This window comes from Scomber japonicus, chromosome 21 (genome assembly GCF_027409825.1).
Source record: "Scomber japonicus isolate fScoJap1 chromosome 21, fScoJap1.pri, whole genome shotgun sequence".
Lineage (NCBI taxonomy): Eukaryota > Metazoa > Chordata > Actinopteri > Scombriformes > Scombridae > Scomber > Scomber japonicus.
The window spans coordinates 13,088,805-13,115,322 of NC_070598.1; the positions used below are offsets into that span (position 1 = coordinate 13,088,805).

General features: G+C 40.6%; 3 protein-coding genes and 1 non-coding gene across 4 annotated transcripts in view; 2 read left to right on the forward strand and 2 right to left on the reverse strand.

Moving 5' to 3' along the window:
• Nucleotides 1-455: 455 nt before the first annotated feature.
• cops5 (COP9 signalosome subunit 5) lies at nucleotides 456-5,807 on the reverse strand. The gene is made up of 8 exons (XM_053342639.1): nucleotides 5,533-5,807; nucleotides 5,068-5,302; nucleotides 3,456-3,584; nucleotides 2,990-3,055; nucleotides 2,702-2,787; nucleotides 2,416-2,527; nucleotides 1,507-1,655; nucleotides 456-789 (listed from the first exon to the last, which is right to left on the reverse strand). The coding sequence occupies exons 1-8, from the start codon at nucleotides 5,667-5,669 to the stop codon at nucleotides 699-701; spliced, it is 1,005 nt and encodes a 334-aa protein (XP_053198614.1). The 5' UTR covers nucleotides 5,670-5,807; the 3' UTR covers nucleotides 456-698.
• Nucleotides 5,808-6,884: 1,077 nt separating this feature from the next.
• On the forward strand, nucleotides 6,885-18,571 carry LOC128382326 (centrosome and spindle pole-associated protein 1). Its single transcript, XM_053342327.1, has 26 exons — nucleotides 6,885-6,933; nucleotides 7,016-7,113; nucleotides 7,213-7,290; nucleotides 7,978-8,079; nucleotides 8,163-8,533; nucleotides 9,309-9,400; nucleotides 9,514-9,610; nucleotides 9,717-9,774; nucleotides 9,942-10,258; nucleotides 10,345-10,469; nucleotides 11,207-11,294; nucleotides 11,543-11,654; nucleotides 12,128-12,275; nucleotides 12,383-12,523; nucleotides 12,666-12,736; nucleotides 12,930-13,073; nucleotides 13,201-13,353; nucleotides 13,437-13,535; nucleotides 13,629-13,683; nucleotides 13,787-13,913; nucleotides 14,803-14,942; nucleotides 16,233-16,477; nucleotides 16,592-16,655; nucleotides 17,232-17,341; nucleotides 17,539-17,656; nucleotides 18,378-18,571. Exons 1-26 carry the CDS (start codon nucleotides 6,885-6,887, stop codon nucleotides 18,569-18,571), a joined length of 3,396 nt encoding a protein of 1,131 aa, XP_053198302.1.
• On the forward strand, nucleotides 7,523-7,595 carry trnar-ccg (transfer RNA arginine (anticodon CCG)). The gene has a single exon. It is a non-coding gene; the product is annotated as a tRNA-Arg (tRNA).
• A 531-nt stretch (nucleotides 18,572-19,102) lies between the features above and the next one.
• Nucleotides 19,103-26,518, reverse strand: part of arfgef1 (ADP-ribosylation factor guanine nucleotide-exchange factor 1 (brefeldin A-inhibited)) — a 50,428-nt gene continuing 43,012 nt past the window's right edge. Inside the window, exons 30-40 of the mRNA XM_053342640.1 lie at nucleotides 26,239-26,369; nucleotides 25,930-26,059; nucleotides 25,616-25,751; nucleotides 24,974-25,112; nucleotides 24,677-24,749; nucleotides 24,355-24,514; nucleotides 24,120-24,259; nucleotides 23,198-23,369; nucleotides 22,873-23,011; nucleotides 20,646-20,763; nucleotides 19,103-20,519 (exon numbers count right to left, since the gene is read on the reverse strand). Coding sequence (XP_053198615.1) covers nucleotides 20,298-20,519; nucleotides 20,646-20,763; nucleotides 22,873-23,011; nucleotides 23,198-23,369; nucleotides 24,120-24,259; nucleotides 24,355-24,514; nucleotides 24,677-24,749; nucleotides 24,974-25,112; nucleotides 25,616-25,751; nucleotides 25,930-26,059; nucleotides 26,239-26,369 — 1,560 coding nt within the window. The 3' untranslated portion in view covers nucleotides 19,103-20,297. The remainder of the gene's footprint in view (nucleotides 20,520-20,645; nucleotides 20,764-22,872; nucleotides 23,012-23,197; nucleotides 23,370-24,119; nucleotides 24,260-24,354; nucleotides 24,515-24,676; nucleotides 24,750-24,973; nucleotides 25,113-25,615; nucleotides 25,752-25,929; nucleotides 26,060-26,238; nucleotides 26,370-26,518) is intronic.

A 26,518-nucleotide genomic window follows, 5' to 3' on the forward strand; every position in this document is an offset into this window, starting at 1 on the left:
GTGAATAGACTCCAGTGTGTACGGCTTCTGTTTCTGCGCTGCATCACTGCCACACCACAACTTGACGAGCTGGCCACTCCGCCGGACTGTGTACCACTGAAAGCCAAACTTTGCTGGGAGTGACTCCGCAGAGACATCCCATGCATGCCAGTCGATTCCCTTTGAGCCTGTGCAGAAGCTTGAGTTTGTTGTTCCATTATGTAATGCTGTGACAGGCTGCGCTTGAATGACGGACCGGTGCTAGGTTAGGTTGTGTGTTAAATGCAACTGTGGCATGTGTTTAAATGTTGTGCTGCAAGGAAAGTAAAGGCTCAACAAGCAAAAAGACTTTTAGTAACACTCAGAGCATGAAGGGACACAAAGCCACTTGCCTCATGCCTCAATAATACTGTACTACATCTATATAGACATATTATGAAACGGATCAATTTCCCAGCTACAACTTTAGACTGCAATAAAATGACATTAAACCTGTTCAAAAAGTATAAAATACACAGATACAGTTCTTTGACTTTTTTATGTTTTATTTATTTTTGCATGTTTCCTGACTGTGTTTCTTGACAATTACTAAGACAAAAAAGAAATAAATTTAAAAAAGCATCCCCAAGAAGTTAAACATAAACCAATAAGCCAATAAGTGCTAGACATGCACAAGAAAACATTCCAGAGTGAAATCCAAATCTGCTTGTAGTTCAGGTTTAGTTGCCGGATGTGTTGATTTGATTGAAGAGTTTGTCCTTAATCACTTGAGACATCAGACCATGAATTGCTTCTATGGTTGTCTTGCAGCTAAAATAAACCACAATGAAAAATGGAGATTAGTTAAAAAAAAAAGCCAGAAAAACAGACACAACACATACATCTAAACTGGTTTCAGCAGATGATAAAAGTGATGTTTCTAAATCTTGGCTCTTTTGTTCTTGATCACTGTGGGTTTTTAATCAATGTTGTTTATGCAAAACGCATAAACAAAATAAAACAATGGAAAATATAATAATGCACCATGGTTTACATGTTTTTCCTTTCCTGTTTTTAGCACAGTAATTGTAAATTTAAAATGTACTGATTTAAAAACCTCAAATGCTAAATATCAGTAAAATATTTAACAAACACATATTTTATTTATTTATTTATATTTAAATTGGCATTAAAAAAAGATTTCTATTACTGGCTATCATACATATCAGTACATATTTTCAATTCAATAAAAAATAAAACTGAACTCTGGGATGTGATGATGAAGTTATTTGAGGAAATGTGACAAAAACAATATCTTACATGGGATTATGAGTTATTAATATTAGAATAAGGATTGATTATTAATAAGCCAATTGAGTAATTATAACCTGATTATCACATAGTAACAAATATCTATTGACCTATTTTCTTCTTAAGATATAGAGTTAAAGCAATGGGGGAACACTTAGCAATAGTGCCCCAAATAATTACAGGTTTACATTTAAGCTTTTTTTTTTTTTTTTTTTTTAAATAAGATTTTTGTATTACCTATCTCGTGTTGCTTTGGCCAGTTTGTCCTCAGACTTCCTGTCATGCGTGTCCAAGCCGAGCATGAAGCTTCCTCTACCCAGCTGAGCCTCTGACTGCTCCAGCTTCTCCGACAGGTCAAACACCTGGCCCGTGGTATAGTCCGAGTTCTGACCATCCAACACACATACACACACATACACAAAGACACACACACACACACACAAACACAGGCCCAGAGAAACCAATTCATGCACAATTTCCCAACAAAAGCTACATTACAGATTTTCCACAAAGAACAAGAATTTTGCAGGATGGCAACAAATCCGTCGGACAAGCTGCGGAGACACTTTGTGCGCTGTGGTGAATGAAAAGAAGCCGGTGAAAAGTTTGCTTAAGGTGAGGCCATGTTTTTAGTGGAAAAGGTAATTAAAACACAATGACATAGGGGCCCCTGACTTGGGCGACAGTGTAGCAACTGACAAAGCCTGTCACCCATTGAGCGGCTCGTTCTTGACATCTAGTCAATTCATCTTCATCCAGAATGCAAAGAGCTAACTGTTTGGATAAGCCTGATGCCCATTTACACTGTTTAGTCAAGCTCGGGACAGAGTGACTGCATCCACAATGGGAATTCACATGGGAGGTACCTTTAGAACAACCTGAGGGGGGGATAGGAGATGATCCACAACAGTATCTGTATCACTGGAGTCGGGTGCAACTTAAATACTCATCGCCCTTGTCACAAAATTCACATTAAGCTTATTACTAACATCAATAAACAAAGACTCCTGGCTAATACGTGGCAATAAATCACAACATCACAAGCTGGTGACCACATGTCTCAATGAGTTATAGTGTAATAATTAACCATTAATCAAAATGTCAAATAATTAGTGAACATTTGGATTTTTGAAGCTGCATACATACCGTCAGGAGACTTGAGGAACTTAAAGTATTGACCCAATATTTATTCCAAAGGAGTTCCAGGAGCTTTCTATCAAGGGAGGACTTAAAGTAAGTTACCTCCAAGGCGTAATACCTAAAAAAAGATAGATCAAAGCAAAACTATGAGCCACAATGATTGTGTTATAGAATAAATGATCAAGCACTGCAATTGAGGTAATCATTTAAGATAAGATTTGTATGTTTTAGAGGTATTCTTTTACTATTTCTAATATGACAAAAGAAAAAAGGGATTTATATGAACACTCACTGTTTACAATGTACTCCAAAATCTTCAATCTTGTTCAAGGGGATAGTCTGATATTCTGAAGGTCCTTCATCAGGAGGTTTGTAACCCTGAAAATCCAGAGAGGACATACTAAGAAATAACAGTGACAAAAAAATATTTCTGTATTATAACCCAAAATGTAGTCAGGAGAGAGGTGTCTACAAAATAGTTAATTTTTGAAAAACTACAAACACAAGTAAAAATACACAAACAATTCGATTACTCCTGATCTAATAAACTTCTGCAATAAACTATATGTATTTGCTTTACCTTTGGGTATGTCCTGAAGGCACCAAGGTTGACTTTCCCTGCAGAAATGGTTCGAGTGGGGTCAATCTGTAGGAAGCAAGATACAGTAGAACAGGAAAACAAAGTCAGAGGTCACACAAACCTCCGGGGACCACTCCAATCTGGCCACCAGGAGCCTTCTGCCATAGCTGTCACAGTGTTTAAAATACACACTAAATTATATGACGCCCATGGCATTCAAGCGCTGCTAAACCAAATGAAGTGTAAATAGTGTATATGGTTGCAATAGCAAAATATTCATCTGCACTACATGGAAACCTACAACTCATACATCAGTAATTTCAGCCCTTCAGTTACACCCACATTAACATGCATTAGAAAGAAAGAGATCTTACGTCCCTGTACAATTTTAACAGAGCACATTTAGAAATCACAGTAAACTAAGTGTTCGACTTTAAATAAAGATAGTAACTACTTCCTTTCTTACCACAACAGCCACAAAAGGCTCCTGAAATTGCTGGTTGAGCATCTGAGTGCTGACATCTATGCCCGAGAGCCAGCATCCATAGCCAGGGTGACTGTGGTACCAGCCAATAGCATTCTCCAGCCGACCAACCTGAGAGATGAGGGCCGTTATTAGAGGCACGAAGCCGATACAATTTTATAATACACCAATACACAGAAACCAATAAAATGGAAATATTGACTGAAGGATATATGCAGAACTGGCATTCTTATCTTTTTTAAAAGGAATATGCCACCTAACTTAGCAACAGAATAAAGGTATGATGGGCTTTTCTCATAAACTAAATCCACATCTACCTTAGAGCAGCCGTGCCTGAAGACATATAGTGTTAACACTTGAGACAATAACAGTATTGGACAATACAGGTTGCTGATGCAGATAAAAAGCTGGATATGCATTATTTCATTTTGCAATATTGATATACAGAATAGTGACAGAGTACTGGTAGAGATAGTAGAGTAGTAGAGAAAAGGAAGGGGTTTTAGGGATAAAATAACCAGAAATTGAGTGGGTGGACAAAATCAAATATCACAATATTTTTTACTTAATACTTTGATATTGATATTGCAACAATATGACTATTGGTGCTTTCATAAATATATATAGTGAGCTTTTTGATAAATTATAATCAGTAAAGTGAATATATTGATTTAGAATTTTAAGGCCAATAATAGAAAAGCTTGAACAGCGTAGTACGTTCAGAAAATGACATAACCGTAATGCTGCCTTTTAAACCAGGAAAAGACAACACTTATGCCATATCATATTACCATATCCAAAATCTATACAATATATACTCTCATCTCACATAGTTCCCAGTCCTACCAGACATTAATGTTTTTGATAATGTTCATCTTTCATACAATAAAACTGAAAATACCTTAAACAGCAACAGATTTAGAAAGCCCTTATATATTAAAAAATATCCTTTATAACCATACCATACAGTAGTTACACTGATTGCTATGCAACATCGCCTACAACGACCAAATACAATCAGAGATAATAAAGTAACAGCTACCACACTATAATCAGTATGGTAAAATTTGTAGTGGTTAAAAAATGTGTATGGTTTAATAGAACATAATGTAATATTTCCACATTCTACGTAAAGAATACTCACTGCACCTACAAATAATAAATATGCTACATATCTGAACAGGCCGTATACTGTAAACTACCTACTATATGTATATAAATTAACATTGTCTTTTTTTCACCGCTTAATATTTCTCTCAGCACATCATGTATTCTTTACATCTTTGAGAGGTATACGGTTTCATCTGTATAGTCATCCCTTATGTTTATTATCTGAAGATTGCTCTGTGTAAGTAAATTGGGTGCTTCTACATAAGTGCCAAATTCTTGTTCTTGTGCACATTCATATAATTTGCCAAAAAAGATAAATATGTCACACATCATAAATATGTTGCACATTGATAAACAATTAAACAAGAATGTGATGCACCATACATGTACATAATGAAATTGAATAATGTGTATGCAAAGTTTGGTTCATTCTCTCTCAAACATGAATCCGTGAGATGCCCTTTAATGGAAGTCAGTGACTGACCTGTTTGGCATTTTCAATGTAGGCAGCCATGTATTCATATGCTGCAGCCTGAGCGTTGACTCGAGTTTCTGTGCCCTCAACAGGCAAAGCAAAGCTGTCCATAATGATCATGGTTTCACCGTCCACCTTCCCCAGCATGAGGCCCATCACCTCCAGGTTTCCTCCAGACCGGGCATGCATAACCATCTTCAGCAGTGCCAAAGCTGAGATCTTGCAGTACTTGAAGTAGTGGTGGCTATACATCAAATCAAGAATTGTGTTACTAACTGAAAGCTGCAAACAGACACAAAAACAGTTTCTTCTGCTGCTGTTGACAAACAAACCGATGCTAGCTTTTTTAGCCAAGCTATCCATGGTGTCCTAACAATAAACCAAAGTGACACAACACACGACGCCACAAACTAAGCCCATCGGTCAGTTTAACGCTTCAATTGAAAAATGCCACATTACTGTTTTTGAACTTACTCTTTTGTCCATGGCTTCGCAGCGAGGATTTCTTGTTGTTGCTTTTTGTCGTATTTGTAGATTTCATCGATGCTCTGAACTTCCTGCATGCTGTTAGTTAGCTCCCATGTTTTCTGAGCAGTGCTACTCCCCGCCATGATGAACTATCTAAGCACAAAAACGAGTTGTTAAAACCCCCCGGTTTCCCTGATTAAGTAAGAGAAGAAATGTTGTACTTCTTCAAAGATGTTTGCTACCGTGACAGGGCCACTCGCTCAGGGAGCCATGACAGTGAATCATACCACCACAACAAAATGCAATCGCGGGGGATGAGGGCGTTTGTCTTAATGTCATACAAGTACGATATTAATGTGTTTTTATGATACATTATATTTTTTTAGAAATTGAAACATAATTATATATAATAATACCACTAACCCGGAGCGATTCTGAACGTATTTATCACTCATATAACAGCACAAACACCCCTCTGACAGAGTGCATGGTTTAGTCCTGGGAAGACGTCAACTAACGGACAGGAAGGCGCTGACATCTAGCGACGCTTTTCAGAACAGCAAGTACGCATGTTAAAGCTTTTGCTTCTAAAGTCTTCGGCACTGTAGTGAGGACTAAAGTATTGGACGAAACGACAAAAGTGCAGCTAAAGCTAATTTATGATACTAAATTCAAGACTCATTGGGATACTGGCTAAAGCTAGTGCTAGGCGGTTCTTCATTACTAGCGTTAATCTGTCAGTAAACGCGCTTTCCATTGCTGTTTGTAATGGTAAAACAGCCAAGGTAATAAAAAAGCCGATATTATCCACTCACATAACACATTTTAGAGTACGGATGTAACGGGTCTCCTGTATAGTGTCCTTGACTTTCCACGTTGTGTTAGTTAACTGTTCCTTAGCCTCTCCTAGGAGGACCTTTGTGTCATGGTTGCCCCTAGCAACGCAAAGATGCTTTGCGCCTCGCTGTAAATCTAAACAAGAGCATTTCTCAGGATTTGATCAATGGAAAAAAATAATAGAAACATTGAACATATTGTGAATTGTCTTATGTAGAGTCATAGCTGAGCATTAAAAAAGGCACACTTTTTATATTACCAATTACATACAGGTTAACGTAAGTGCTTAACTTGCACTTGGATACGTGCGTCGAGGAACATGAAGAGGAAACACCCAAAGATATATCATTACTGAAGTGTGATACACCATCCATGCATACAAATCGAGGTATGTGAAATATCAACGCTTTGATGATCATCACGTAGTAAAGCAAAGGAAACAATAGCCTATACTTAATGTGTTAACATGATGAACAAACTATTATCTACAGTCAAGGACATGTAACATAAACACTGTGGGTATGCCTCCAGCATCAGCAGCACAAGGAATAATATGTAATCCAGGCAGAGGTACTATTCATGTTTTTAAAAGTGGACACATTGCATCCTTTGAGTGTAGTGTTATGGCATACAAATGTTCTGTATTTTACAGGTTTGGGATTAGGTTTTCTGCTGGGAGCAGAGTATGACAGGAAGAAGCAGAAGCTTCAGCAGGAACTTCAGCTGGACTACAAACATTATGTTGCCACGGTCTGATTACGTATTGGAAATTGTTAAAACCTAACTAAGTTGTCTTTTGCATATCACTGACTCACCTTGCTGTCCTCCTTTTTCATATTCTTCCTTCAGAAAAAGGATCAGAAAACTGAACTTCATCCACAATCCCAGGGTCTCTCGCTACCTATTGATGAGAGAGTATCGGTTAAGGTGTGCCCCCCTGTGTTTCTATGTGCTTGGATGGGTACATAAGTGAATACTCTTTAGCGACAGGAAGCAGATAACTCCCCATGGTCATCAAAGTGGGAGTTTTTCCCATAAAACATGCTCACAACAACATTATGAATAATTGATTGTACTGTGATTTATGTCTAATTGCAACTGTTTTTGTGTTCAAGTGCAATCAGAATTGTCAGATTTTACTATTAATGCATATCATAGGGGCCCAGTGGCCTAATGGATAAGGCATCAGCCTCCGGAGCTGGGGATTGTGGGTTCAAGTCCCACCTGGGTCAATTGAGTCTCGCCTAGATTGCACAGAATGCTCAACTCTTTCCACTCTACAGACTAGTCTCTATTTATCTGCAGTCACACCTCAGAAGCATTTTTCTGAATGTGTTGATTAGGATGAAAGAAATCCTGTTGGATATAACCAGTTACAGTTAACTGTGATATAGGAGATTAACAGGGTGCCTAATTTTCAAATACTACTGACTGTTGAAGCTTTTAAAGATATGTTTTCATTCATTAATTTGAAGTCAGCAGAGAATTAAAGGAAAGATAGATGAACAATTTTATTTAGTAAGATTCAAAGACTGCAGTGGAATTGTAAGTTGTGCTTTAGCTGAGTAAGATGGCTGCTTCATAGACATAACTCTGAATCTCTTTCTCTTACAGGACAAGCTGAGAGAGGAGAGAAATAAAGAATACAACCTCTTCCTTCAGACGCAACGTCAAACCAGACGGTTAAAGAGGGGAACATCTCCTGTCAATGATAAAGTAATACATATAAATATTCTTATAAACATAATTGCTTTTATCAAGCTGCCATAGCTCACTTTCACTTTCATGTTCACTTTCAGCCTGGACACGGTCAAGCCTCAGATGCTGTGTGCATATCTTCTCCAGTGTCTCCTCTTCCCGTCATCAACAGCTACACAAACATAGACCGTCCTCAGAGGGAGCATGCTGCATCCAGAAGAGATGCTACCACTCTGTCTCAGACAGAGAATGATAGAAAAAAAAGAGAAAGCACAGAGTCTTGGGGTCCGGGACAGCAGGGGCGAAGGCGTTGGCACGTCTATAGGCCGAAGGAGCACTACAGCTCTAATGAGGAGCTGAACATGGACAAAGATAAGGAGTTGGATCTCAGACACAGGAGGTGGGAAGATAAACACACTCCAGAGACTGAGTACAAAGAGGAGAGGAGAACCCGGGAGTGCAGAGCTAAGAGGTGTAGCTTTTTTCTACGATAGTCATATTTCAATCCACTGAGTAAAGATCAGGTATGGTGATGTAATTCGTCTTAACCTGTCTTGTCTGTTTCTATGGCAGAGCCCCTCAGGACATAACGGAGATGGAGGCCCCTGGTGTTCATCATCAGAACAACAATTACAAGATTTTGAAGTCAGAGTAAGCATGACCAGTTTCTATATACCGGTCTGTCTGATTGCTTTTGCAGCGATGGGATTCATAAAGCTGAAACAGAATGATTCTAGATAGCAACAGTATTTACATCCAACCAGTTACATCTTCCTGGAAAATCACATACATTTTCCTAGTCAGTAAAGTACTCTCATTAAATGAGCTAACACAGCACAAGACAGTTATGGAAAATGTTTTGCCATACTCATTTATTACTCTACAGCACTCCTCTTACATGTAATTGCACTCCATTGTTTGTGGTTCATGCCATTTGTTTGCCTTTAAGTTGAGCTACTGTCAGTAAGCTGTTAGCATGCGGGGCAGTGATGGAGGGTGAGTCTCGGCCCGGCTCCAGGCAAGTAATTACTCAACCCTGTTCTATCAGAGGAGTTGAATTGATTAGAGATTGAGGCTTCACTGCCCGTCTGCGACCATAAAACTCTGCGGCCAAACAGCGAGGGAGTGTATGATGTAACATGGTTGTTGGGTGTGGCTCGGAGGGGAACTGTTTGCTGAGCTGGTACCTTCATATGTTGTCAGTGATTGGCCTACTCTGTTTCTGATTCTGTCTGTGAGTTCAGCAGCCTGCAAATGCCAGACAGTATGAAGACGGCTACAAGATCTAGACCTGCGACCAGCAAGGATGAAGCCAAGTTTGCCACTGGACTCATGATTGGTGAATGCTTTTTGTACTGCATAATATATGAGTATTTAGACACATATTACCTTGAGGGATTATCATCACAAGGGACAGGATTTGTATGTTTATGGTGGTCTGTTGTCACACAGGAGCAACAGAAGAGCAGACGGCCTCTCAGATGAGGAAAGAACGTTATAGGCAGGAGCTGCTGAAACAAATGGCTGAAAAGCAGAGAAACAAGAAGACGTGAGTGATTATCAAAATGTTGCACTTTCTAAAATGTTGTGTTATCTGAGCTGGCTACATCACTGTGAATCAACAAGACATGAAGGTTGGGGTTATCTACTTTCAGGGAGAAGGAACTTGAGCTGAAGGTGGTTGCCACTGGAGCTACAGACCCAGAGAAAAAGGTAAAGCAAAATTGCTGATAATGGATAATATTTATATATGGTGGCACAACATCACCCTGAGAAACACCTTATCTTCAGGTTTTCCCAATATTTCCAATTAATTATGGGATCTCTTTTATATATATATATATATACATACATATATATGTGTGTGTTCCCTCTTTCAGCATGACCGAACTGGGGCTGTAAATCGACGTTATGACAGCAGGAAATGGGATGTTCCCTACAAGCCTGAAACAGGTTTGGAGGTCATGGGGAAGGACCCAAATCCAAAACCTAAGGCTCACATACCCATTGAAGACACAGAACAGAGACCCCCCCTAGGAAAGCCCTTATCTTCTCCGACTTTGGGCAACAATACAGTTCTCAATCAAGTGCCTAGGTCTAGGTCAGGAGCAGCACAAGACGGCCCCATACTGGAATATTTTAATGAGGACTACCACAGGGATTTCTCAGACATGCTAGGAGAGGTGGCGATACCAAGGTAGTTCAGTACTGCTTTGTGTTCCTACACATAGATACTAATTTTACTGTTAATTCATTGTTGTTTCTGTGATTTTGTTTTCTCAGAGTGGCTGGTGGTCCTCCTCCTTTACCTCCCACTGTAGCCAATACTTACAAGACTCCACATGATGCAGCCTATAACTACTATGGAACCAGGAATCCATTAGATCCTAATCCTCCCGACTATCAGAGTATAGTATTACAGTGGTAGTTTTTTAGTGTAAATTTACATGCATCTTTTTTTTCTTCCTTTTCCTTTTACTATTTTACTTTTTTCTATTCTTTTCATAAAGGTAAGAAAATCTATAGACTGTCAAAGTTAGACTGTCATTCATTGCTTGAAAATGCAGTTATTCAGTAAGTGCAGTCATGGTGTTCACTGTTCACTATGATAGATCACCTAATGCACCTCAAGCAAGTTTCTCTGTGAGATGATTTTTATATCATAGAGAAATGAGTGCAAATCTAGGTAATGCATCTAAAATATTACATTATGCTTTGGGAAATGGTCAGATATTTTAAATAAACACTGGAATGCTATACAGTCATTGGGATTAATTTGCATTACCTTATATAAACTCCCAGACTTCTCTGTAGAGAACCATTACCATTTATTATGGAACCATTTTATCATCATATCAATGGCCAAGAGGACTTGGCATGGCAATTCGTAAATCTCATTTTACAGTAGAGCTGATTTTATTGCTATGGGGATATACAGTTTATTGGATATGAGTTCAGCAGATCCAGATGGATCTCTCTTCATCCAGCTGGTCCATTTGGTTACATTTATTTTCTTTCCATTTTTACTTTGCTGCCAATTTTCATGTTGTAAAAAAAGATGACGGATTATGGCAGCAGATATCTGATGAAACTGTTAAACCAGTGTGTATTAATTATCTTGTGTCTTTGTTTTGTTCTTCGATAGATGGTTTGCCTGGAGGAGTGCAGCAGTCTGGGAATTTCTACAACCCCTCTCAAAGACCACCTTCTGTCAGACACACTCACCATACAGAGTCAGTGTCCACTAAACCACCTTCATTTCTGCAATAGTCTTTTTTTGTATGATTAATTCAGTGTACAGAGTTTAAACCAGTTTCAAAATGTGTGCAACTACTATTTTATATACTGAAAATCAATTTGTATATTTTACATTTTTTACATTAGTGGACAGGTTTAAGATTGTTTTTCTCTCTCTTCCAGAAGAGGGCCCTCACTGCAAACTAACTGTGTGTCTATACCTCCATTGTCTGTTTGCTTTTAGAGCAACTGATCACCATAGAGCATCACCTCTGTTCATTGGAGAGCTTTTGGTAGACAACTCCAAGCAGAGGAGAGAGATTGCAATAAACTACCAAGAAGCACTCAAACAACAGGTACATGTTCACATCTGTTCAGGTCTCGATGACTTCCTGAATTAGTGATTAAGTAAATTTGTCAAGTCAATCTTATTTGTAGTTTTGGCAGTTGTGGCCAAGAAGTGGGTCACTTGACTTCCACATGTGTTGTGGGCTGTCTATTTTTGCGCCCACCATCATTGTTAGTGGCTAGCTGGAGGATTTAGTAAGTGTGAAAGTTGAGTGAGACAGCAGCCCACCAACATGCTGTGACAGACTTCCTCCTTACTGATTCCAAATGAAACCTTCACCAGTGAGTCATTTTATGGATCGACCTCAATATTTTGACAGTAAAAGTCCAGATCATGATGAGGTCAGCATTTTCCCTTGGCTAAAGACATGTACTGTAGTAAGACCAGCACTCCACCTCTTGCAGCTGTGATTAAGAACATACAGTAAAGGGAAAAAAAAGTAAACATCAACGCTTTACACCTTACCTGTCTTGTGTTTAGATCAAAGAAAGAGAGGAGCGTAAAAAAAAAGAGAAAGAAGAGAAGGAGCGATATGATGCCAAGATAAATGCCGAAATGATGGCCTACAACCCCTGGGGGAGGAGTGGGGGAGGTGCTCCAATTAAAGACCACAGAGGCAACCTTGTTAGTAAGTTGGCCCTCACTTCCTCTTTTAATGAGGTCTGCTAAACCTAAGCTACATTTATGATGGATGGATTATGTTCTCCGTATTTATAAATGTTTCCCTACCCTCAGGTGATCTGAATCACATGCACAGGATCAATGAGGAGTCGTACAGGATGCCAGCAAATGATGGACAGATACAGGACTCTGTGGCGGGGAATGGACACACTCCTGGATTTGAAGCTGGGTCACCGCTCTCCCATCGAATGTCAGGTTGTGCTCTCTCTCTCTCTCTCTCTCTATCCATTGGTCCTTTCATCCAGTGTATTTAATTTGTATTCTGCATTTGCCTGCATTCTGCATACATCCCTTTCCTTCACTGATAGATTCCTCTCTGTCACACTTGTCCCTGCAGGTTTCACTGATCTGCCAACTCCGCAGCAGCTCCACAGGCATGACATTTACAAAGAAGCCCTGAAACAACAGGTAAGTCCTGGACCACAGCTCTCTACCTAAACTATACAGGTAACTAGACTCTGCCTTGATACCACATTGATCTAAGAAGAGATGATTTACTTTAGTGTGTGTGTGTGTGTGTGGCGTCTACAACCAGTGGTGTTCCCCAGCGCTTTAAACCGGTTGTAAATGAGTTCTAAATGTAAGTTAATGTTTCAAACAGATCGAAGAAAACAGACGAAAGCAGTCAGAAGAGAGGGAACGAGTGAGGATTGAGGAGGAGAAAGAAGAGAAGAGGCTGGCGGAGCAGAGGGCTCGCATACAGCAGGAATATGAGGACGAGCAAAGGAAGCAAAAGAAGATTGGGGTGAGGAGTTCATCACTTTGATTCAGAGCACTTCATTTTTACTTGTTCCTTGCAGTTAGGGGGTTCTCCTTACACCAGGCGTCCCTCTGAACCCTAACCCTAACTTGTTTTTTTATTCCCTCTGCAGCATAGGCTGGAGAACCAAGGTTGGATCCAAGAAGGTAAAACAATTCATGGAAAAGAGGAAAAGAGGGTGAGGGAGGAACAGGAGATTGAAAAGAAGGAACCTGAGAGCACCACGGTCAGAGAGGAAGAATGGGCACCAGTGGTGGAGAATGAGGTGCAGTAAGCTCCAAAAGATAGTAGTCCTGTAGATTGCAGTTTTTTCTTTGTAATGAAAAGATCCTTCTCATGAATTTGCAGAGAGATCCATCTCCTCCCATCCCAACCTTGCAAAAGAAACAGACAGACCTCGTGGCCTCCAGATCTTCTTCTCCTTTGAGTCAGCTGTCCTCCAGGACTGTAAGCCACTTAGTAACAGAACCATTTTTTCTCACATCACAGCTGTTATAGTGTAAATCTCAAATTAAAAAATGGCCACAATTTCCACAACAGGAGCGCTCCATGTCAGCGCCACACATCCGATCAGTCCCCAAAGGAACCCACCAAGGTGAGATTGTCTTGTACTTCTGGTGCTAAAAAAACAAATGTGTGGCTGCTGAATTGCCATGTAATGTGTCTCTGTCTCTCCTAACCCCTGCTGCTTGCTCCAGATGGTAAACAGGAAGTGATGAGAGAACTGTCAGCCCTCCGTAGGTACCTGAGAAAGAAGCAGAGACAACTGGAGGATCAGCTGGGACAATTAGATTGGCAGGAGGCACACTACACTCCCCCCAACAGGTATAACATTAAGACGCCCCTGAAGAGCAGTGGTAATGTGTACTAATGTGCATAGCTATAGGCTGCTCAGAATTAGTAAGATTTTATCGTTTGCTTCCTGGCTATTAAAAGAAAATGAGCCATTTAGAGGCGCTATTAGAGGTGTTGTATTTCTTCAGGTCCAGTTTAACCTAAAACACCCCCAGACGTGTTGAGTTGAAGACACAATGCTAATTCTATCTCATTAATGGGAATTTTAATTTGGTCTTCTTATTGAAGCGGGTTTACTTCTGCTCTGAAATAATGAAAGTGATCTCAAAGTCAAATTGGCTATCTTCTAAATTATGTTGTGATTTGTTTCAGAGACTCATCACTGCAGTAATATAACAGTGTGATCCTCAAAGGGAATTCTCTTTATCATCTGTGTTCACCTTATGAGATCAGCAGGGTTAACTGCATTGAAGGGGTTCAATAGGGATTCACTGTCTTGCTGAAGGGCACTTCAGCACCTGTAATTGCCTCTCTTATCACTTCACATATACAAATATATGTTTGGATCGTAATGTATAACAATCTACTTGTAAAGTCTCTGCTTATATGCAATTGAGTTTACTGCAAATCACTGAAGAATTTCCTTTGAACTGGTGCCAGTTTGACAGCTTTCCTTTGGTTACAGAATAAGCTGCTTATACAGAAAACTATTTGCTTTAGTCCTCCTAAAAGAACTGAAGAGTGTACACATAGATCAGGTGTCCGTAGTGCCTGTAGTAAAACAATACACACTGAATTCCTTTAGAAACGTTCCTAATTGATTGTTGTAGTCACTGTATACAATTGAAAATCATTTAAGTTCTGTGTGTTATTAGAGGTAGTTTCTCTGTTTAAAGTAATGATCTCCTCCTTTGTTCAGGCTCAGAGGACAACCCGCAGTGGACACCTTTGAGTCAGCCAACAAACAAGCTGTCCAGCCATCAACCAAGAATCCCTCCTCCAGTGCTGCAAGAGTTAACATGCAAAACATCCGGGAGTTCAACCAGCTTAAATACAGGGGTAATGGAAGGCAATGCTACTGATTAATTGGACACTATAATAAACACTTCTTTTTTCTTTTTTTTTTTTTTTTTTTACATTTTAGCGAGATTGTCTTTAATTACAAATTCAAAATTTAGGTCTCACAAGAAAAGAGCAATCTGTGTGCCCTAAATGTGTGTTGCTGCAGAATCCTGAGCCTGCCAGTATCAGTTAATTTCTTGTAAATGACACAGACCTAGCGAGTAGTCACATGACTGCAATAGAAGTCACATGATACTTCCTACCTGCACAAAGATTGTTTATATACTCATTATTTGACTGTACAATTTCTTCTCCTGTCACTGTTTTTTCTAGACAACAAAGGACAAAGTGTAAGTCCAAGTAGAGGATTTGTTTGTATGATTGATGCATGACTTTACTATATAATACTAAAAGTGAGATATTGCTTTATCTCATTTCTATAACTACTTTGGTGAACATATCAATCATCCAATGATTACAAACTCATTTACCCAGCTGAAATAAAACCGGTTCAGCATTGCTTACTTTGCTTCTGTACTTTGACCCAGCATCCTTTCACAACTTTGAGGAAATCATTGAGGACCCCTCTTCCTCGGTCACAGTGTTGATGTAAGGACAAGGGTGCAGGATCACTGCAGTCTAACACCAGCTGGGTATTGCCAGATGGTTTAGACTTTCCAGAGTCTCATCAGTCCTCTGTCTCCCTCTGGCCACACTGAAACTTTAATCTCATGAGGTCATAGGAGGCGTCCATCACTGACAGTCAGTTTGGCAGTGTAAACAGAGAATGTAATGCAAGCAACCAAGGAAATGGCTTTGGATGGGTTCCCAGACCAAGTTAATGCGGGGGTCTGACAGACATTCAGAGCTGCAGCTTGTAAAACCAGCAAAATAGGAGGAAATGCTAGTTCATGACGAACTGAATGAATCACTTATCAAACCTCCACATATGAATTATGGATTTATGCCAACCTTATGTCTGAAAGCTGCATCAGATCCATTATGCATAGTCAAACCTGATACGATGTAGTGTGTAAGATGCAGCCAGGCTGTGGAGCTTCTGAGTCACTGCCAAGCTGCTGTTTTGGAGAGTAGAAGAGGGAGGCTGCAGATAAAGTGAAGATTAGACATTGGTTGGTGTGTTGGTTTCTTTTTTAATGTCTAGTGTCCGTGTGTCCCGGCCTTACACATCTTATTTGTTAGTAACCACTTGTTTGAATCTGTAACACAGATATGAGATAATACCTCAAATAGGGTCTCAGCTCTCTCTTGTCTTCTACCTATCAGATACAGTATCTCGAGAAGAGGTCCGTCACATGTTCCCTGACCCTCCCACTGATGCAGGAAGTCTGGATATCCAGCAGCAGGCTCTTCTTCGTGAACAACGGCGCAAAATCCGGCTTATGAAGAGAGAGGAAGAGCACGGTCAGGAAGCAGACACACAGATATCTCCTCAAACTGTTGTCCTCTTTAACTCACTGCTCTGTCTTCCTACAGACTATTTGGACCAGCAGCTGAGCCACCATCATCCTGTGAGTGGTCATCACACTACAATTATGTATTTTCCATCTAGATAGATAGATGCTTGGCTAACTCTTCTTCAGAGGAGGTGTTTTATTGCTACGTGTCTGTGTATTTTTTCTCAGAGGAACAAACCTGGGCACCGCGTCCACAGAGACTCTGTTTTGCCATCTGAGACTGCATTTATTGGTAAGCGTGGCTAAATATAGAGTGTTTATAAGGAGTGTCCCTGTTCTTCTTTACTTCTTCTTTCATGTAGAAGACAGGGTGCACTGATATAATGACTTTTCTTCCTCTAAAAGCTCTAGACATTTTCCATAAAGGTGAGATAGCTTGGGAGGTCAGCTACATAAAACGTCACCACACACCACAATACAACAGTCTCTGCCAGGCTCATTTAGCTCTTTTTCTCTGTGCCAGGCTAATTGTGGCACATGCCAACTCAAGTCTCTGTGCTGCAGCTGGAGCCAGAGCTGGATGCAAGGCATCCATGCCAGCTGCAGGGTGGTGATAGCACAGTGCCAGGCATTGGGAATGGGGGGCAGTTGACAAATTGTTTAAAGCTTGATGCAGAAAAGGAGGTTTTTCAAATCCTTTCCTTAATACCCTTTTTTCCATTTTGACTCATTTCACTGAAAAGTTCTGCTGAATGGACAGAGTTTTCTGTTTTCATGTAACATAGTCTGGACTGAATGAACTTCCAGGTCCCTAATTTCTGTCCAAGAGGTTTGTGTGTAATGATGAATGGCTTTTGGACTTTGTCAGATGTTTACAGTGGTGATCCATCTGGAGACATGGTTCATCAGCAGAGATCCCTTCAGCCCTCACCAGAGCACCAGAAGAGGACAGCCCGGCGGAGGAGACATGACTATGATGTATGGTGCTGATCAGTAAATGGATCCTTATGTTTGCCTCAGGTCAAAATGAGCCAAGTCACTAAAGTACAAAAGCTGTATCCCATGCTGATGCTTCCAATACTTTAGAACATGTTTGATTTTGTTTTATTTTACAACATTAACATTACAATCAGAGTCCATACTGAATTGCTGATCTTTTCATTTTTTACATCCAGCCAGGCCAGTCTCTGCAATCAGCAACCAGTCTGAACCTTGTATCTGAAGTCAGGCCCTGCAACCAACAGCACAGGGTGAGGCATGACTGTTGCACTGGTGATCATGGGAGCAGATCAGGTAAGAAAATAAACCAAATAATAAAACTAATAAAACCAGGAAAATATAGGTGCAGAGGAGTGTTTTCCCTCTGTGTTATTCCTCCTTTTCATACTGGCTTTTACAAGATCCCCTTCAAATGTGATGTTAATGTGATGTGATGTTAAGTGGTGGGGGCTAAAATCCACAATGTGTCCACACAGTTGTTTTGTGCAAAAATGCATTTAAAAGTGTATGTGAAGCTCATATGAGGCTTTAGCAGTCCGAGTTATATCAAGTGGATATCTGCTACATTTACAGTGTTTTTAGTATCTGATTTCCTCTTTGTGTTTCCTCAGAGAGTGGATTCCTGTTGAGCTCCGGTGGCAATATAGTAACAAAAAGAGGGACTTAGGTACTAAAAAGACTGTAATGTAAAAATGTATCTACCTGATTTGACTAATTTTTGATTACAGCAAGAAAAACTTGTGTCAGTCTTAATTTACATGCCTGATTATTGTTTTAAGACAGACTTCAAAAATTGTGAGCCCATCTTTTAAACACATCTTTAGTAAATAAACATAAATCAAATGTCGTACAGTACATGCAACTTTATGTTTAAGCCAATGTTTAACCAATGCTTAACTCGCTTTTAAGAGATTTCTCCCACATGTGCTTCAGTCTCTTGTTGCCAAATTTTCAGCATCCTTAATCTCTAATTTCATAATGAAATGTGTGATGGATAAGCCTCTGTGCTCCCCAGAGGGACTGTCTGGTGATGAACAGGATGTCTTGTCTCTGCGTTCTGCCCCGGGGAGGAGTGTCTCTGTGGAGACTGTTGCCACAGAAGCCTGGCTGCGTCCCGGCACGTCGGATGCTGTGAAATACTCTGGCTGTAGAGAGAAGCCAGGCAGCAGGAGGGATGCTCCACCCTGGCTGACACACCGCGTCACCTAGCTTCCACTGGTCTTAGCTGGTCTCCACTGATGAAACACTGCACTGAGTGAGGCCTAAGTTTCTCGCCAATTCCTGTTTCTTTCAATGCAAGTGGTGGTTTCTCTGAGAATTAACCCAAGTGAGAAAGACTACCAATACTTTCCAATGACTAACATGGTAACTGTAGTTTTGATTAGGTTGCATAGCTTCAGAGACCACAGTTTGCCAGTAAAAACATCTATTCATGTCTATCAGCTTGGAAAAGAACCAGTTTACACAAGACTCACTTTGGCCAATTTCTCTCTCCAAGAAAAGAGCAGTTTTAAAGCTGCAAGGCAGAACTGAATGATTAGATTTAGTCCATAAAAGTAACTGTATCTGTAAGGTTCATACTGTACATGATAATATAATTACTTTAGCAATATTATATATATATTTACTATGGAGAGTTTATTTTATATTAAAAATGTTTTAATTCTAATGGTGTCCTGACTTTTTATTCATGTAGCTGCTATATCATTTAAAGTCAGTGATTCAACATTTCAAATCAACCAAGTTCAAAAACTTTATTGACCTAGAACCTGATTAGAATGCCAGATGATGTATCGTACAGAAAGTTGTACATAATCTTTTTTGCAACATAGAAAACTTTACATTGCTGTATCATATACATTTTGTTTTCTACATCCATGAGCAGGAATGCATCCCATTCATACTTAAAGCACAGCTAATGTTTTTCATTTTCTCTATACATATTACTTTCCCCCAAACCAAAGAAAAAAAAAAATTAAATATATTATTAACTTTTGATTTTGTACACAAGAGTGAAAACTAAACTCAAAACATGAAAACAGACTAGTGACTTCAAAAGCAGCTAGCATCAGGTTTCTCTCTCATCTTCCAGTTTCATGAGCACAGTTAGCATCTGTCTCCGTTAAAAACCTTACATATAAAATGGAATAATTTAACCCTTCACTTTCTGCGGTCTTGTTCAATTACAAATCGTACTCATATAGGACAATCTGCAGGAGATGTTACAGTCAAATAAATTATCACAAAAGTAAAATCTCCAGTGCATTCAAAAAAGAGATCAAGTGCAGCAAATCCAGAAGAGGAAAAAAAAAAATCAACAAAAATAAATGAAATCTAGTGTTATAAGATTATATTACATAGCGGTAGATCTGTACAACTAGTTTCATCCAAGAGGCTATCAATACTAATGTTAGCCATCTGCGGTGCAGACAGAGAGATCATTACTATTAATGTGTGACAAATGTCACATTTCATAGTTAGTGAATATGTCTTTTTGCATGTTGTTGAAATCATTCATTCTTTACTTTTTTAAATATACAGTAAGAAGCACACATTTTTTGAAATATATTCCTTCTGAGCAGATCAGAGATATGAGTAACTGTCAGTTTTTTATCAGTAGTTTTATCCAGTGGAGGAATCGCTACACCTTGTACAAGACATGACGGTTTTCATTGTGATATCATGTACTCCATCTGTGTGTGTGTGTGTGTGTGTGTGTGTGTGTGTGTGTGTGTGTGTGTGTGTGTGGTGACAGGGTTAAGGGTGCGGGCGGGTGGTAGCAGACAGCTGATTGATGATCAGCCATTTAAGTCAAGAGTTCAGCATAAACCACATGGAGGGCCCTGAGGCGACATAGAGCCACAGCCACAGTCGCACAGATCTGAGGTGGAGGCCACAGTAGAGCTCTATGTTTCTGGCTGTTTGTGGTGCAGCATCACTGGGCCTCCTCCCCGGCCTCCTCTCCCACCTCCGTGTCTGTTTCCTGCTCGACGTGCGCCGGCTGAGGGTCCGGCTCGGGCCCAGGCAGCTGCGCGATGTGAAACACGAGGCCGATACGCAGGTAAAACTTTCGTAGGACAGCCCGGAGCTCAGGGATCAGGTCGAACTGCATGATCTCGCACAGTAGAGGGTAGTATCTGGACGCATGGGCCTTAAACTGAAGGTGAGAGAGCGAGACGAAGACAGAGAGACAGACAAAACAGTTCAGTGCCACGTCATAAGAGTCAAAATCATTCCTGACTTTTTTAGTTCATATTATGGTTGAAGCTCCTGAAACACTCACCCTTTCATCACTGATCTTTAGCACCTTGGTGAGGAAAAGGAGCAGCAGATTGGTCCAGGCCTCTCTGTGGCTCTCTGAGGTCAAAGCCAAGAAGTACGCTACAGCCTCACTGCACACACTGCAGCAGATAGACAAACAGAAAGAAAAGAGACAGATGTAAACACACTGAGAGAACAATGAATAGAAAGGAACTACCACCTGAATACATTTCACACAGTATGGTCAGGATTTTATCAAAGAAAACAATAAAATAACAACCCTTCAGAGTGCTGTTGTGTTGTAATATACTGTGGCAGGAGAGCGTTTCCTTCTCTGTCTCGCTTCTTACATGAACGACTGCTGAGATGAGGATGATTAAGATTGTTTTTGCTCAGTTGCTGCTAATTAAAACCACTGACTGAGGCTATTATGAAAACAATTAGACATTTCTATTCACAGTTTAAGCTTGAGGAAAACTGACATGACCTCTAACCTTTCTGCTCTGACCCTGCGGCTCTCTTCTAACAGCAACGCTATATATAGACATTCATACCCCTCCCTCCTCCTCCTCTTCTCTTTCTCTTTCTCAGCTCTCTTGCACTCCAATCTCTGCCACCTAATCGCCTCCCAAATCTGCTTTGCACCCTGCACTAATCAAACTTGTGTGTGTGCTGTACATGGCCTCTGGTGTGCAGAGTGTGCAGAGTGTGTGTGTGTGTGTGTGTGTGTGTGTGTGTGTGTGTGTAATTTAGGAATACATGTGTATCTAGAAGGCGTCAGTTGCTACTGGATGACAGGTTGAGGTGTGTGTGGGAAAAAAGAGAAGGGAACACAAAATACAGCCATTATGACACATAGCAGTGTCTTGATGAATTAGGATTTCTGAGACACACTCATGTGCAGGCACCTCCACCTCCTCCTCCTCTTTCTCATCTTCTCTTATAATGAATGCAAGGGGGAGAGACAAGCGATGATTCTTGATACCATCATCAATACGAGGGTGAGGCCGGGAGAGGAAAGTGGTGACGGTTGTTAGTGAGGCGCTGAATGCAGACGAAGCAATGACAGCGGCGCTGACTGAACAATGAAACATCAGCGTGCTGATACCTTTGGATCTATACAGCAGACGGCATCCGTTTCAGAGAATTGCCGAGCTGTGTGCATGCTGTGCCTTTGCCATGAGTAACTGACTGGAGATAAATGACATCAAAACAACCTATCCTCCTCTCAGGGCTCATGTCTTTTGATTTCTCCTCCCTCTGAGGTGGCTATTGACGTATCTGCCCGGCAGACGTGTGATTTCTTCATTGCCACAGTGGAGCTTGCGATGATGAATTTGTGAGAGACATGCAGCTCAGCTATATCTAAGACAACTTTGGCATATACTCACACGCAAACACAAACGGGGTGGAGTGATCGGACTGCTGTCAGTCCATATTAATATTTCAGAGTTATTGGCAAACGCATCCTTAATATGGCGCCAATGGATTCTACATGAGTGATGGTAAAAGGAGCCTTAAAGATCTGAAGCGTTTTCAATAACTAGAGACTTCCCTCAAGACTTTCTGCCTTCATAAAATAACCTTTATTTTTCAGTATGTACAAACGTACAAATAACAAAAAAGGGAAGAATCATCTTTAGTACTTGGCTTATCCCGTGCATGTACTTCATACATTTACTACAGCTGTTTATTTAAGTAGAGTATTTGCAGACAAATGGCTCTGCATTTATAGTTAATGCTCCGTTTCCACTAATTACCAAGGCAATCCACCAACAACAAACGCACCAATTAGTTTCTAAATTCTGTCAAATTGAGGCAAACTGCATGCACACACTGAATCTATCGCTCAAGCCGTGGCAGAACATACAGTATGTTTTGCAGGAGTAGTTTGTAAAAACATGATGAAGGGTTGTGAAGAAAATGTAAACAGCATCATTAGCGGGATGAAAAATGAACGCAGCACCAACAGAAACCAGTAAAAAGATCAGTAGTGCAGTCTGTTTAGGGAGTCTACACTGCTCTGCTTGCCAATGTGATGATCACTGAGAGATGCATCTAGAGTCATTATCTGTGTGCAGCTGGTGTTACAGTCACAGCAGGACTGAAGGTTAACTGCAATAATGAGTGTCAGAACAATATTAGAAGAGTGTTGCAACTACTTAGAAATCTTATAAAACATGTACGAAAGTAGGTGAGTGTCACTCGCAGTAGATGCACAGCTGTTGAATGCATGTTTGGTTCCTTACTTGAGCAGTCGTCTCTGGACTTCCTCCCAGGCGTCCTGGCGGCTTTCGTCTGTGTACATGCGAAACAGGATACGCAGGCCGCACGCCAGGCTGCTGGTCTCCTGCTTCAACAGGTTGGGCTTCGACTTTCCTTTGAAACCTTCAACGCACACAGACATAAAGGCACACAATTACAGTTACAGCTATTTTAAAATCACTATCTTTCCCAAACAGCCCCGAGAGGCAACAAAGAACCTCAACTGAGATAAAGTGCTAATCAGAGTCCACCTCAGTGAACAGAACAAAAGCAAAGTAATAAAATGCAGACGGTAGTTTGTGGCCCTACCTGCTTTCCACAGTAAAGTCCTCTGCTCATTGTTGGAGTTGAAAGCCTTGGCAAAGCAGTGCGACTCCAGTAGGCAGTCTAGTAGTTTGAAGAGCTGCTCAGAGGTCAGGTAGCGATACATGCCCTGGTCCTGAGTCTCCACGGGGACGTCCGCTGCATACAGAGCGTCTCGCTTCAAAAAGACGAAGAAGTGACAGATTATTACTGGTTTAAATCACACATGAGAGAAGACTTCAAGAAGAGGAAACCTTTAAAACCTTGTAAAGGAAAAGTTCAGGATTCTTCAACCTGGATCCTATTTTCTCATAATTTTATGTCTAAGTGAGTAATGGGTGCAACAGTTTTTGAAATTGGTCCAGTATTGAGCGAGAGTGCTTCAGCCGGCAGCCGTGAAATGGGCTGCAATGTAATCCTATGGGGCAATAGAGCCCGTCAGTGAACGTCCACTAAAAGTGCTTGTTTTTGCCACTGAAAGTATCAGATTGTTGTCTAACCAAGTCTGGCTCTGAGTTGTAGCACGAAGACGACAGTGAGATTTAAGATTTAAGAGTGAGACTTTTCCTTGAGTGTGACTTTGTTAGACACAATAACAAACTGACCGAATCAAGCGAAAGAAAAATGTTTTACTTCTCTGTATTATCCTTTCCATAATAATCCCACTTATAATAACAATGTGAGTCTGTCAGTGGTAAAAACAAACTCTTTTAGTGGATGTATATTGACGGTGCACTATTGCCCCAAAGGATTACATTACAGCACGTTTTCCAGCTGCTGGCTGAAGTGTTCTTGTTCAATACTGGACCAATTTCAAAAATTGTTGCCCCCATTAGTCAAACAGTCCAGGTTGAAAAACCTCCAAGTTTCCTTTTATCAGACTGCTAATTAGTGATTGTGATTATCAGTTGACCACAGTTGTTTTTACCTGAGCTGCTGCAAAGTTCTCAGCATCTTCCTTCTTACTGGTAGCAGGAAAAAAGACGATGTTATCAATAGTCTGGATCAGCTCCAGCTGCACCACACACTTTATCAGCAAAGCTGAGAATAAGCGCTGCTCCTGGACCTCTGTGGAACATACAAGTAAACATTCATCAGTACATACACATACACACACGCGGAGACGTTCACATCCTCAGATGATCAGTCAGTGACAGACTCACTTGTTGGGGTCCTGCTCCTGGATCCGTCCTCATACATGCCTGGCGCTGAACTGTACTGACTCTGCCGGCGGCTCTCCATGGAAACCCTATCAGCGCTACTGATGGAATGCTGGTCCTCAGAGCGAGACTGTATGTCCACTGACTTCTGGGAAATGGAGTCCTTGTGTTTTGCAGCAGGATAAAACAGATTGAACAAATAGTCGATGACAAACTATTGACAAAAAAAGTTAACAAGGCTCTTGCATCAATATGTAAGTAAAAAAAACAAACACTGTAGTAATTGATTTAGAAGAAAAGTAGAAAAACAGTGTAGTGTCCTCACCAGCTGTTTGTCTGGTAGACTCTGTGTGGTCATGGGTTCTCCCTCTGCTCCTGCTGGTCTCCATGTTAACAGCCTGAAAGCAGAAATACATAAATTCCATAAATCTCATTAATTCTCATACAGAATGACAAACAACTTCCAGACTAGAAAATTGAAGGAGCAACATGATCCATCAACTAAACATTTAGTAATTTGGTCTCAGTCTCAGTTGATTATTCTTAGAAATACGGCTGAATTTATGAGTCTTATCTAATTTTTAAAAAGCACCAGGAGGAATTTGTACTGAGAACAGCTTACGCGTGGGGGATGGTGGTTTTGAAAATGTCCAGCATGCAGTTACATGTCTTGTCCCAGGTCTCCGGGGAAAACTTCTCTCCGTTCAGGATGACCACGTTCTCCAGACAGTTGGTGCCTGAACGGGCAAGCTGCTCGTTATCTACAGACACACAGATGAAGAGGAGGAGGAGGAGGAGGAGGAGGAGTTGGGCCAAGACAAGGGAGAGACATGGGAAGGGTTAATTTAAAAAAAAAAAAAAAAAAGTAAAAGATGGAATGAAAAGGGTAAGATGTATTGATATATAAAAAGTCTGCTGAGATTTCTGCCTTTTTATCAATTTTCCAGTAAACAAACTCTGAATGCTAAAAACATTTATCGATCATTAGCTTAACCTCCGTTTTTTATAAAGTGATAGGCCATTATTGACGCAGCACATGAAAGCTGAGAGGCAATATCCAAGTTCAATCGCTGCAGTTGAACCTGGTTCAGTTAATGCTAGTTTTAACCTCTAAAAGCAGCATCAATAACCTCCCCATTCCTCTGCCATTACTTACAGACAAGAGGACAAACTGGACCTTCAGACTGGACATTAATTCGACTCAAATCTTTTTAATTAATTGCATACAGACATATTTAAATGAAGAGAGAAAGCATTGCCTCACCTTGCTGCACACACCAGTACAGCTGAGCCAGGATGTCATCCAGCAGGACGTCATTGAGGGACTCAAAGTATTGAGTGAAGACATCACAGATGGCATAAAGTGCATGGTTGCAGGTGGTGGTCATCCACTCTGCTTTCTGAGGAAGCAACAGACATTTTTTGTGATGTCAATGCGAGAACAAAAAACTACAATCTACAGGGAGATTAGGTGCACACAATTGTAACTTTTGGATAAACTTTCACTAAAGAGACAGATGATCAAAACATCTGTGAGGATGCAGCACAGGAGGGGGAAATAGTTGTTGTGTCGTGTACCTCAGTTTGTTGCTCGGGCAGCTTCATGTTATCAAAGATCCTGAAGACAATTCTGAACAGGTCTTGCCACCAGTGCTTCTCAAAGGTGTGCCCGTAGGTCTTCATCACTTCAAACATCACTGTCAGCCCCCTGGGAAATGCACACACACACACACACACACACACATTATCCATACACTATTCTCCTTTCATCTGTGCTGTAGCTGACATTTGCTTTTTGTCTTTACTGACAGTGCACATCTGTTAAAATCTAAAGTAAAAGCACATCTTCTAGTCCCTGAAATAGCAGTCTCAAGGTGAACCGCCTACCTGGTCCTGACATCCAATTTACACCTGTTGATGATGCAGGAGAGCTCGAAGAGAATGGGGAACCACCCCCTCACCCACACCCGGTCCTCGGGCGCTACATTCATGTCATCACTGGTGTAGTCTTTGAAAGCCTGCCAGAGAAATAAGAGCTGTGTTCATTTCTGCCTCGGGAGAAAATTAACCCTCCTACACAAAAGCACATTTCCATACATACTGTACGTGCCCTGTGATATACTCTACACTTAACCTTCTCTTCTGATCGTAGGTGGGTTTATTTGTT

What these genes read in the sequence shown, in the direction of transcription:
- LOC128382326 (XM_053342327.1), top strand. Translation starts at nt 6,885, where the DNA reads ATGCCTCCAGCATCAGCAGCACAAGGAATAATATGTAATCCAGGCAGA. An exon ending in CCCCAAAGGAACCCACCAAG is followed by an intron (nt 13,684 to 13,786) that starts GTGAGATTGTCT and finishes TGCTTGCTCCAG; the next exon opens with ATGGTAAACAGGAAGTGATG. An exon ending in GGAGGAGACATGACTATGAT is followed by an intron (nt 17,342 to 17,538) that starts GTATGGTGCTGA and finishes TTTTACATCCAG; the next exon opens with CCAGGCCAGTCTCTGCAATC.
- cops5 (XM_053342639.1), bottom strand. Translation starts at nt 5,669, where the DNA reads ATGGCGGGGAGTAGCACTGCTCAGAAAACATGGGAGCTAACTAACAGC. An exon ending in GCGAAGCCATGGACAAAAGA is followed by an intron (nt 5,303 to 5,532) that starts GTAAGTTCAAAA and finishes TTTGATGTATAG; the next exon opens with CCACCACTACTTCAAGTACT. An exon ending in AGCCTTTTGTGGCTGTTGTG is followed by an intron (nt 3,056 to 3,455) that starts GTAAGAAAGGAA and finishes TGCTTCCTACAG; the next exon opens with ATTGACCCCACTCGAACCAT.